General features: G+C 50.7%; 2 protein-coding genes across 4 annotated transcripts in view; both read right to left on the bottom strand.

Annotated features, from left to right (window-relative positions):
- RALGDS (ral guanine nucleotide dissociation stimulator) overlaps positions 1–3,235 on the bottom strand; it is a 39,064-nt gene extending 35,829 nt beyond the window's left edge. Inside the window, exon 1 of one of the 2 annotated variants that reach the window (XM_015879316.3) lies at positions 3,005–3,235. In XM_015879316.3, coding sequence (XP_015734802.1) covers positions 3,005–3,025 — 21 coding nt within the window. In that variant the 5' untranslated portion in view covers positions 3,026–3,235. The remainder of the gene's footprint in view (positions 1–3,004) is intronic. The other variant, XM_085521224.1, reaches the window with a different exon arrangement.
- A 2,214-nt stretch (positions 3,236–5,449) lies between these two features.
- GBGT1 (globoside alpha-1,3-N-acetylgalactosaminyltransferase 1 (FORS blood group)) lies at positions 5,450–12,514 on the bottom strand. Of its 2 annotated transcripts, XM_015879375.3 has the most exons (6): positions 12,351–12,514; positions 11,584–11,646; positions 10,713–10,763; positions 10,590–10,625; positions 8,604–8,738; positions 5,450–8,087 (listed from the first exon to the last, which is right to left on the bottom strand). In XM_015879375.3, the coding sequence occupies exons 1-6, from the start codon at positions 12,410–12,412 to the stop codon at positions 7,403–7,405; spliced, it is 1,032 nt and encodes a 343-aa protein (XP_015734861.2). In that variant the 5' UTR covers positions 12,413–12,514; the 3' UTR covers positions 5,450–7,402. The 2 variants fall into 2 exon arrangements, with proteins under 2 accessions (XP_015734861.2, XP_032303952.2); XM_032448061.2 differs by lacking the exon at positions 11,584–11,646.
- Positions 12,515–12,516: the final 2 nt, after the last annotated feature.

Here is a 12,516-nt window from a genome sequence, read left to right as displayed (position 1 = left end):
GCCTCTGCTGAACCGCCTTTGACGTCAGCTCATGTCTCCAAACATTGGTTTTGACCCACAGCCAAAAGTTAAAGCGCAGAGGGAAAAAAAAAAAATAATAATGGTGAAGAAAGCAAATATCCGGCATCCCGCAGAGAGCCCCAGGAGAGCAGCATGGGGAGGGCAGGAATACCCGGGGGTGAGCTGGGAGTAAAAAGGGTCAGGACACCATGGAACACGAAGTGTGAATCCCCAAGGAACGTGGATGGGTGCAGACTTGCTGCTGGTTGGACTCAGGCGGTCCAGGAGCACAGCGTGGCTCCAGTGCTGCTTCCCACCAAGAGAGCCATGCACCCCCACTGCCCCCTTCCATCTGCTGACCCTTCCAGCACTGACAAAGGCAGAATGCATTAAGTCACAGGGAAAACAACAGTGCCATCTGCTGCACAGCTCTGCTGGGCCCTGCACAGCCCAGCCTGCAAAAATGTGCACGTGGGCTCACCCAGCTCACAACAGACACAGCTGCAGGTGAATGCATCCCTAACCAGCACCAAGTGATGCACAAAGGCAGCAACAAGCATCACTGGACGGGGAAGGCATCCCTGCGGCCGTCCCAATGGCCACCCATCACTGCAGGAACAGCTCTGGTTTGCATGGAAGAGTAACAGACCATAGAACGTCCCAGAGCCCATGCAGCGACAGCAGCATGCAAAGAGAAAGCAAAAGGCAAAGCAGACCAGCAACCCCACAGCATGCTACAGGTGGAGCTCAACTTCCAGCCTCTACAGGCAAGATAGAACACAAACAGCCCCTAACACCTTGCCAGGCTCAGTGGACTTGCTGACACCACCCCTATTGTACCCCTTAGAGTGAAGTCCCAGATCCCAGCACCCAATGCCATGCAACCCTGACATCCCAGGGACCTGCAGGCAGGGGGTGGGAAGAGCAGGGTCAGCTGCTGTGAGCCCATGTCAGCAGCTGTGGGCAGCAGGCAGTCAGCCCCCCCTGCTCCTGCTGGGTTGCAGATTGGTGCCAGGTGAATCAGTTTCTCTGCCTGGAGAGCATGCTGGCATCCTGTGTGAGGTAAGTGTTGCTATAGCAATGGGAAAGGTATCAGATTTTGATGGATAGTGCAGATCACTTTAAAGATCACAAGGTAAGATCAGGACCCCTGCTTCTCACAGTCCCACAGCCAGGCTCTATACAGGGCACAGCAAAAGCATAGTGAGGAGCTGAAAAACATAATCCCAAAGATGCCCAGAACAAATAGGCCTGGAAACCTCCTCCTTTGCTCACACCAAGTGCCCCTGCAAAGCAAACTGCCTCCGGACAACAAAATGCATTGAGCATCCCACACTGGGATCCATTCTGCAGCAGCCACTGCACCCCCTGCTCATGGTCATGCACATAAACATAAGCAGGAGCTCTAGATGGAGCTCAGCCACACTGGAGAGGGACTCTGCATCTCTCCTTCAGCTTCCTGCCACCTTTTGACCCCACACACATGCAAGTTCTGGTTTTAAGGCTGCAACCTTCCCCACAACCCTCCCATCCAGGACTCCTTGAAGCACACACCTGCAGCGATTAGATCAGAGAAGGGGGGGGGGGGGGGAAACCCTCCCTGTTTGCTCAGCTTGTTTGCTTTACAGCACTGTGTTGTTTGTGTGGGTCCTTCTCATAGCAACCAGGGAGAGGAACACGTATAAGGCATGAAGAATGCAGCTGTGCAGCCACATTGGCCGGGTGCGGCTGTGGGTGCAGCTGGAAATTCCTCTCACCTGGTAGTCACAAAGAAATAACAGGGCTGAAGGAATTGCACCCTTGACACGGCCAAGTGCTCACCCCCACCAGCAGGGCCTGCTCCCTGTGCTATACACACCCCTGTTTGTTGACAAACATCATTGAGTGCCTCAGTTTACCCACATGCCAAATGGAGGTAAGTACACACAGTGAAGGAAGGCAAACGTTGGGAGTTTTATATAACGCACTCTGTAGGAATGCAATGTTCATTTCACAGCACAGCTGGGAGACTGAGCTCTGGATGTTGTTTTCTACATGATTTTATACCTCTGAGTTTCTGGTTCTCCCTCCAACCCACGGCCACAGTGACAGAGCAGTCTTGTCTCTGACCCTCAGGATGCAAACCCCACACTTTGGCTGCTAATGCCCTTTTCCAAAGGCACACGCCACGCTCCAGCACACACACACACACGCTGGCACAGCTCCTGCCTCAAACACTCCCGTCCACCAGAGCTAATTCAGCTTCTGTTCACAGCACTAGGGCAAAGCAAACCAGGCCTGGACCAAACAGACCCACTCGGTGCAGAAGGCAGCTTTGGGATGCACATTTTTTCCAGCCCAAAAATGGCTCCCATCCCACTTCATCACAGCATCAGCCTTTTCCCTTTTCCATTCCCAGGCTCCCAGGACTCATCACTGCCCACTTCCCAAACCATCACTCCATAAGCATCGACCCCATCCCTCCCCAGGGCTGAAAAGCACGTGAATAAAAAGTACAAATAAATAAAGAATAAGTAGAAATAAAAAGCAGGGAATAAAAAGCATAAAATCAGAGGAGCATCAGGACCAAAAGAAGATGAGGAACCTTCTGCCAGATTTTTTGCCTTTGGTTCACACACTCCTGCAAAAGCACCACGGGCTTTGTGAGCACGGAGCTTTTGCCCCTTTAGGCCCAATTTGGCTTCGTTCAGTCTCGCAAACACAGCAGCGGGGACAGGGAGCTCCTGGTGCCACCTGCAGCCCCGCATGCAGCAAGAAACGGCCGCAGCACCGCACCAAGCCCCGTACCGACCCGAGCCGTGCTGCTCTCCCTCCTATTCCTCCATTCCCACTCCTCCCGACTCCTCTCGTCCCCTCTGAACGCAGAAAACCCAACACATACGAGTGGGTCCCCGCGAGTTCCGCATCCAGGATGCGGAAGGGGAAGCCCTGTTGTTGAAGAGCCACGAGCACGGAGGGCACCGAGAAAAGTGACAAAGCCGAAGGAGGAAGGCGCTCAGCTCACCTGGCTGTCGATCATCATCATGCCCCGCTCATAGCCCCCGCGAGCCGCGCTGCTAAAGGCGCCGGTCCCGCTCCGAGGCTCCGCGGGGCTCAGCCGGGCTCAGCGCCGCTCCGCGCTGCCCGGAGGCCGGGGCCGCTCCGTGCCGGCCATGGGGCCCCGCAGCCCCACCGGGAGCCGCCGGCACCGGCAGCGCGGAGCGCGCAGCGCAGCCAAGAGAGAGGAGCGGAGTGCGGGGCGGGGGCGGGTTGAGAAGGGAGGGCGGAGAACAGAACGGCGGCTCCGCCCGGAGAGGGGCGAGGAGCGGGATGTGCGCGGTACCTGCATCCCCCGCATCCCCCGCACCGAGTGAGGACGCCAACCCCGGGGCTGCCCCTCTGCTGCCGGGCTGTGCTCACTGATGTCCGTCTCATTACGTGCTGATCTGCTCCAGTGGCTCTGCACCTAACACGGGAATGGGAGCGCAAACAGCGGCCCTCGTGTATGCACATCACCCCCCCGGGGGTGCAAAATTGCTCCCGAGTGTGTGTGTCAGCCCCCGTGGGTGTGCACCAACCCCCCGTGGATGTAGACTTGACCCCACACTCGGACTGCAGCCCCACGGTTGCTTGTTTGCAGCCGGATGCCTGCAGGCAGCTGCCCCCACTGCACCCTCAGCCCCTGCCCTGAGCACCCCACGGCCCTTCGGATTCAGCTTTGGGAGCTCTGAGCTGCAGGTGACGCAGAGGAAAGCAGCTCTCGGGCCTCACGGCGGAGCGAGCTGCGGTTTGCAGTGTTTTGGCAGCGCGGTGCTGCTGTGCAAAGCTATAAATAGAAGAGCTGAGGGCAGAGAAACGGGTCATTGCTTGGAGAGATCCCCCGTTCGTCGCTGCCAAGCTGTGCCCTGCACGATGCCTCCAACGAGGCAAGCACAGCACTGCACTGTGCAGACAATATCCAGCCCCCAGCGCTGCTCAGCCCAGAGCCCGAAATTGGGGGCACGGAGGAACCCGAGGAAATAAAAAACAAACTGCTGGAAATCTCCATGGAGCGTCAGTTGGTGAGACAGCGGAGGCTGAAAGGAGCGGGGTTGCCCTGGAAACAGTGAGGCTCCAGTGCTCATAGTTTCTATTGATGAGGCTGATGACATGTGCTATCGCTGAGTGATGTCAGAAGTGGGAGATGTGCCACAAGGGAACATGGAGGTGGGATGGAGCCAAGCCATGATCCTGCCTTGGGGACACTGAGCTGGCCACCACGATGCTGGGAACCGATGCACGCAGCCCCCAGGAGCATCACCAGGGTCATGGCAGGAGCTGGTGGCTCAGCCCATTGCATCTCATGGCTCCATGGCTTCACACCAGCAGAACCAGAGGCTCTGGATGAGCAGCACAACCACGAAAGGAAAAGGAGCTGTGAGGGCTCTCTCTCTGGCACTGGATGCTGCTACAGAGCAACATCCTTCTAATTATAGCAACACTGTCAGTGCTGAACGGTGGGGAAAATACATATTTCAGAAGGTCTGTAATGATGTAATTTGCTGCAGGCGAAACTCACTGGGATAAAAAATCATTTGGACTCATCTGACTTGCTGTAAATTAGCTGTAGGCTCAGAGGAGGGGCAAGGCAGGCAGTGGCTGCTGGTTGAAGCTGCTTTTCTACCCGCGTGGCTCCACAGCAGTTCGATTTGAAACAGCAACATTTGGTGGATCTCTGTTTATTCTAAATATAGCCCAAGAAAAGTCGAGTCAGTGCAGCCCTGCTCTTACCCACAGGGAAGGAGGGAGCTGGGGGCGGGCAGGCACTGAGGAATCACTGCCCTGATGAGTTTTGTTAGCAACTGTGGGGGTTTAGTGGGAGTGAAGTGCAACCCACTGCTGCAGAGCCCGCTGGTTTGTGCTGTCCCCCAGTGCCCATCGCTGTCACACAGAGAGCAGCTGTTGCTCTCTATGTGGCTTCCCCCAAGGATCCCTCACTGGGAGGAGAGCTGAAGCAGAGCTGGGAAAGTGTGAGTAAAAAAGACCCCCAGTGCCCACAGCTGCCCCTTGGGATCAGAGCAAAATCCCTGCTGGGGAGGAAACTCTCTTTGCATCTATGGGAGCATAAAGGAAAATCCAAGAAGGCAAAAAAGGTGCTTATGTGGCTCCAGTGCAAATAATTCTTGCCCTTCTCCCACCTGGGACCATTTTCAGTGCTGGGAGTTTCTGTTTCTTGCTCCCCAAAGCAGGTGTTCTTTTAGGGATGGTTGCACCATGCTTGTCCCCAGCGGGAAGAAGGAGAGAAGGCTGCCAGGTGCATTCTTAAATGAGATGGACAATGAATGATGGATCTGTTCCAGCCAAGCAGAAGGGGACAAACAGAACAAAGGACCCTGGGGAAAGCAACAAGCTACATTGTAATGCTTGGTTAAGGACAAGCAGTGCTTGAGTCAGAAATACCTTGAAAGCACGATCAGACCCCCAGACAATGTAAATTTGGGTGATGATTTATTTGCATGTGCTGATTCACTTTCCATGCAGTACAGCAAGTGTGTTTCCAAGCCTCAAGTCCCATGGCATAAGGACATGAGACACAGCATTACCCCATTGCAGCAGCACCAAGCCATGCTTTGCTACTATAAGAGCAGAAAGCAGTCCCTGCAGAGCTCCACCAGCCCCCAGGTCTCAGGCTGCACAATGCAAAGGCGAGAAGCAAAGCACGCTGCTGGTGCTAGGGAAGGGGATTAATCAGCAGGAGAGGATGGCAGAAGTCCAGGCTCTCATTAATTAGAGACACGTGCTGATTGAGAGAGCATCTCCCATGCTGCAATAGAGGGCACAGCATCCTCCTGCAGCCACACTCTCCTGGCTCCTCAGAGACATGGGTGCTATCTGGGTATTGCTTCCAATCACAGCCCTGGTGAGCAGAGCTGTGACATGAAGATCTGCAGAGGAATTTGAATAATCAAGCAGGGCAGAAGAAAGCCCAGTGGCCAAAAACAGAGCCTGACTTGGAGCACAATTAAGGCACAGGAGGAGCTGACTGTGGCTTTGTGGCTTCTGTATCATTTGATGTTTAAGTTGGGCCTGAATTTTCTTCTAAGAGATGCAGCACAGCTCAGCTATATATTATAACATTGATGCTCACAGCAGGAGATAAAATTATCTGAATAACCCCATGCAGGAGATCAAACCAGACAGCTCCTTCTGGCTTGCAAAGGGCTCCATATGCCCACACATAGCCACCAACATAATGAGACCCTAAAGTCGAGCTTGGGCTTTGGACACTATTGTTTTAGAACTAGAAGATGGTCAGTAATAATGCTGGTTTTGGCCTGTCCTTGGAAATACTGGGATAAAGATCTTCCTGGTACGGACTTGCAGCACTCCTTAGGAGCTCACAGGGAAGATGCTCACAGCCAATGTACCGTACAGGGAGGCAACACACAGACCTCCATGCTGTAACCTCAGCTGATGATCCATTTTGCAGCTGCTGCTGGCAAGGCACAGCTGTTCCCATGTGTTTGGACACCCTCCCCACCTGTTTGCTCCACAGGCTTGGAAGGTGCTCCTGGGTCAGCTTCTCATCACGCTCATGCAAAGAAAAGGTTAACCCCAGCTCCCAGCTGAACATACAGTATGAAGACAGCATCTCATTATGGAGTGAAGCCACCTGTCTCCAGGAAACACTCCAGCTCTCACTGTCAGCTCCAACAGCTTCTGGCCAATTTATTTTATAGCGCTCAGAAAATTTGGAGAGGACTGAAGCAGAGAAGCATGTGGACCTCTTACAGCATGGAAAAGATTACATGAGCTCCAGAGATGTGTGAGCTGGCAAGGAGGTGTAGAACACATCTGTGATTCAAGCAAACCCACAGTGCTCTCTGGGTCTGAACCGTGCCAGGACAGCCTGAATTTGGGTGCCCAAAACACAGCTTGGAAGTGGAAGGTAAGTGCTATGTGAAGTGGCACTGCTGGACTGTCAGGGATTCCTGCATCTCATTGCTGAGGAGAGGTTTGCGGATCCTTACAAAGTGTTTGAACTATAGCATGTGAAAAGCATTTTTAAAAGCAGGGTGATTGGAGTATTTTTTAAGTGGGAAGGTCTTTATCTGCATCTTCTCTTTTTCCACGGGGATGCCAAAGCCTGTTTTGACCCTCCTGCATTTTTGCAAAGCTTCAGGAAAACATGCAAACAGCAGCATTTGCAGCCTTGCTATGAATACAGCCTTCTACTTGGCAGCAGACCCTCTGTATACATTCTGGTGTGCTGCAGCCCCCAGCGCAATGCTTGTATTTACAATGATTAGGAACATAGAAACCTTTCCATTCTCACCCTCCACTTTGGCTGCTGCTTCTGAAATGCTTTAAGGCTCTCACTCTCCAGAGAAACTACCCATAGTGGGACATCTCTGGGAGCTAACATTCAGCAGGTTGGATCATGTCAATTTCTTATCTCCTGGTAGTTCTTATCTACTGTGGAAAAGCGTATGAGGAAAATTTCAGGGGGCTTTGGCTTCCTGTCATCCCATATATATTCTGGAGAGAGCACCTTAGAGGGTTTATGGGAGAGAAAGTGTCTGTTGAGATGGCTTTCTTCCTGCCAGGCTGCCACGATCCCATTGGCTTTGTCTGCCAGGATGGTCATATGGCAATTCTTGGTGAACTCATAGACCTTCTTGACCAACCCTCCAAACACAGCTCCACCATAGTAGAAGTCCCCTTCTCCATCAGGGATGTAGGCTGCTGAAAAACTCCTCCTCTCATATGGGAACTTGCTTCGAGGGACATTGAAATAACCAGGGTGCATGGCTGCTACGATGTCACCGAGGGTCTCAGCCCCCCAGGCATTATGGAACACCATGTCAATATCCAGGCAGAAAAGGTAGTCCACCTCCTGATGGCTCTTCTCTGCTATGTGTAGGTTTATAGCCTCCATCCTGCGCATGGAGATCTCTTGCCAGCTGGAGTATTTCTTGATGTGCACAACATCAAACCTTCGGCCAGGTTGCAGATGGACATTGGGAATCACCTCGGGGTTGTCAGTGAAGATGTAGTAGTTCACTCGATAGCCTTTCATGAAGTGCATCTCTGCTGACTCCAGGAAGCGGCGCACAAACCTCGTGTACCTGTACAAACATGAACAGCACAGCAGAGACATGGGGCTGCATGGTGGATCATGGAAGGTACTACAGTGAATGAAGACAAGGGAGTGTTACTAGGTACTGCTGTAAGGTTGCATATGTTATATATACAGTGAAGAGTGGTGGAGAACAAGGAACAAGTCCATCATCCCCACTTTGGCCGGCCAACCAACCACCTACCTTCATCTCTAATTTCTGCAGATATCTTGGTTGCCAAGGTTATTTTACAGGCTTGTTTGATTATGGACACAGCACTTAGGCCAGGTTGAATGGGTTCAGTGTTCAAGGCTAGAGCCCTGGGCAGCCTGGTCTAGTATTAAATATGGAGATTGGCAGCCCTGCTTATGGCAAGAGGGTTGGACCTTGATGATCCTTGAGGTCCCTTCCAACCCAAAACATTCTATAGAGGCATAACAGACTTCAGCTCTGCTGAGGACAAGAGCCCAGAGCAGCTTTCCACAAGCAGCCAAGAACTGGGTCCCCCAGAAACGGTTGACTTACTTTCCAATGGCAAAAGCTGTCACCCCTATGGTGAGATTCAGCGGCTTGTAGGCACTGTCCAGGATCTCAGGGCTGAAGGTCCCCTCCCAAACGATGGGAGCCAACCATGGTGTGACTGTCAGCACATCCTGACGCCTGAAAAAAGGGCAGTGTTAACAAAATGTGACCATTCCCTTTGGTTTCAAGCCAATGGGGAAGAAACACTGGAGAGTACATCAGCACTGACTTCTTATGGACGGTATTGCGTTCAGATCTCTTTCCCTATGCTCTTAATATCATTTAATGTCACAGAGCAAGGACTTTTCAGTTCCTGGGTTGAAATTCAGCACTGTTTATGGAACTGGCAAAAAAAAAGTGATGACACACTGAAATCTCATTTAAGTCTACAGGACTTATCTGCTGAGGGGAGTTTAATGACCTCAGGACTTAGAGAATGAGAAGCTATGCACATTTGTTATCACTCTGATGCACATGGCTACAAGTGGATTAAAATGCAAGTAGAAATACATAAATCGTTATAGAAATATGCTCTGTGGCTGTGGAATTATTAAAACACAGCTTGTGGCATGACAGTTGTTTTTCCTACTATTTATATATAGCTTTAACATATTCAGACAGAATTCAAGATTCTTTATATGAACTGGCATTCAAATATGTAAAAGCTACAGAAAATCCTTGATCTCCCGAGTGGGAGAAGTGGAAGTGTTGGATATACATAGAACAGAGCCTATTATACCCAGTATTTCCACTTTCTTCCTTCATTTCAGGGCTCCTTTCCCCCCTTTTTGGTTTCTTTAAGCAGAGTATTATTTACAACGTCAGCCTTCCCCTGGGCCACAATCTGTGTCACTCTGCTAATGAAGTTGGTAATGGCCACATGGTAAAGGGTCACACTTTGAGGACAGAGCAGTCTCCCACCCGTCCTGCTCTCAAGGCAACGGCAGCTGAACAGAGACCAGACTCTCCCTTGTATTAACACACACAATTACAAGGTGAAGATGTGCACCCAGACACCTCCTTTTAGGAAGCAGTGCATTCAAAGCTACAGAGTTCTCATTTACTCCAGCACACGCCAGATGACTGTGCACATCAATTTATTCCAGTTTGGAGGCGTGAAACGTTCAGCCACAGCACAACCCATTACAACAGCCAGGTAAAGCCTCCCTACAGGGTGTGCTTATTAACAACAGCTGATGAAGCAGAGCTGATGGAGATAAGAGTCAAGCCATGGTAGATGGCTCAAAGAAGATTGCTGACAAACATGAGCTGACAGCAGCACTGCCTAAGCCACGTCTCACTGCTGCTGCCCCAAACCCTCCCCTGTCTGTTCAAGCTCACTGCTCTGACTGCTTCCCAGGCTTCGTTCCAGGGTAAGATCCAGCAGGTTGGCTGAAAGCATTGCTGAAGGTCATACAAGGCACCTTGGTTTTGTCCTGAAATGGATTCAGAGCTCACTCGCAGCTGGTTAAAGCTACAGTGCAGTTCCAGAAGTAACAGTAGTTAGAGAACAGATTTACTTCTCATCTCAGAGTCCCTGGTAGCAATATGTAGATGGGCTGACTGTGCTAACATATTAATTAGGAACATAAAGTAGGTATAGAAGCAAGTATACAGTGACAGAGATTAATCTTACAGGAGCATGGGCAGCTACAGGCATATCCAAACAGCTGGGCTCCTCATGGAACAAATGAAGAGGATCCCAGAACCATTAAGGTCTCTAAGGTCCCTCAGTCCAACCATCCACAGACCACCAGTATTGCTCCCTATGCTGTGTCCCCAAGTATCGCACCTCCTCATCCTTCAAACACCCCTAGGGACATACGACTACATCACACCCCTGGGCAGCCCGTGCCAGTGCCTGACTGCTCTGAGAACAGTGTCTTCCCAATAGCAGATCTTTGAATGTCTGAGAGCCACAAAGTACCCAAGGCCAGCAGCTCTGTAGTGTGCAGGACCAAGAAGCAAACAGCAAACAAAGAAACTTACTTTGGAGCCAACACTCTTGGTTGCTGATAAAATAATCTGTAAAAAGGAAGAAATATCCATTGAATAACACACAAAATATGCCCAGAAGGGAGGAACAATGGGAAATAAAAAGATATTACTTACTCTGGGAAAAGCTGGGGTGGTTTCTCCTCCAAATACAGGAGTTTCTTGGAGCTGTGTGATAGGGTGGGAAAATAAAGAGTCTGTGATGCTTTTAACAGGACACAGCTTTAGCTTCAGGACCTGCTGGTGTTCAGACAGTTGTCCCAGCTCTCACTCCAGTTGCTGTGCACACTGGTGTAAAGAATTGGGCACTGCCTGTACACATCTTAAAGGGCTGCAAGGCAAATCACAGCCGAGCACAAAAGAGAACAATGGGGAGAGGGTGGCAGCCCTTTGAGTCTGTGAGTAAATCAGTGCAGTGCTTAAAAACCAGGGGAGCACACACTTGTCAGGGCTGCCAGCGCTGATCTCACACATTCACTCCATGCACATTTGCTCCTGTTCCCCGAGAGGGCTGAGCTACCCAAAATACATCACGCTCAGAACAGCAGCCAGAGAAATGAATGACTTACGAGACAGTATTTTTAATGACTCTGTGCTCCTTACACAACCTTTCATCTCACCCCTCCGGCTTACATTCCTCCACCCAGCAACCTGGCATAGACTCATCCCAAAGCACAGAGAGATCGTGTGCGTGCACGTATACGTGTGTAATTACACCCTGATAACAAACTCAACTCTGTGATGCTACAACAAAAGGGACCCTGAGACCTTTGTTCACGCTGTACAAACACAGAGCTGGTCTGAAGGGGAAGCAGACTGAACAGAAAGGGCTGTATCACCATGATTTTACTAGAGACACTAATCATGGATTCAATATTACCTGAAATAAAAGATAAGAGAGTTCTTGCTAACAGCCAGGTGTACTGGCAGCACAGTTCAGGTCTTGTAGCAGTGACCTATGATACTTGTTATGTAATGAGAGACTTACAAGATTCCTGGGCAAGGAAGGTAATACGGGATGTAGTGAACTTTCCAATTCCCAACTGCAAGCCTGTAAGCGATAGTAAAAACTTATAAGATGGGCAGCACTGAAATAATATTTTCCTGGTGTTTCCCAAGACCTTCTCAGAATCTGATATAGGTTGTGAGAAGTAATTAACTGCTGGTCTACTTTACATGTAAGCTTAGCATATGATGTATTCAGCCTTTAAGAGAACACAATGCTGCTAAGGTGTAAATAGAAAGCTTGGGTTAAAAGGAGTCCAGAAGCGCTGTGCTGAAGACATCAGGATTCAATATTGTTTGCATCAAGTGATCTACAAAACTGAGCTCCACGTGCTTTCAGAACAGGTGCACAAATGGAGCCTTGCAGGGCAAGATTCAAAAGTGAGAAGCGTGCAAACACAGCAGCGTGCCACAACGACACTGCCTGAAGCAGAGATGCTGGGTAAATCACATGTAAAGCACAGAACAGAGTTTTGCACAGGTTTCTATATCTCTTTAGCTTTGGTCACAGCAGCGTGTATGAGCCACAAAGAGCAAGGAGGGACTGTTAGGTTGCTGAGCAATGGATGCAGCCAGTGCTGGGTAGGGAAGAGCCGCCCTGTTAGGGTGAGGGTGGGAGAGGGGACTGGAGGTTTCTGTTCATCGTTACTGTAAGAGGAACTTCCTGCATATCATGCTGCCTGTGCTCGACCTGCTGCAACCAGGGAACTCACGTTTAAACATTAACCCAACTTGCCAGCAAACGCTTACCAGATCAATGTGGCAACAGCAGACAGGCAGACAAAAGATCCCAACGCCTTCTTGGAAATCATGTAGAGGAATCGCTGGTGTGAGCTGAGAGCAGCAGGCTTGGTGCCAGGAGCTGTGGGAACGCCTCTGCTGCAAGCAAGGATGAAGGCACTCCCCAGCAGAGCAA

The sequence above is a fragment of the Coturnix japonica genome, chromosome 21 (genome assembly GCF_054131305.1).
Source record: "Coturnix japonica strain WE chromosome 21, WE-NBRP24, whole genome shotgun sequence".
In the NCBI taxonomy this organism is placed as follows: domain Eukaryota; kingdom Metazoa; phylum Chordata; class Aves; order Galliformes; family Phasianidae; genus Coturnix; species Coturnix japonica.
Note: the sequence above shows the minus strand (reverse complement) of the source record. Positions and strands in the feature narration are given on the sequence as shown.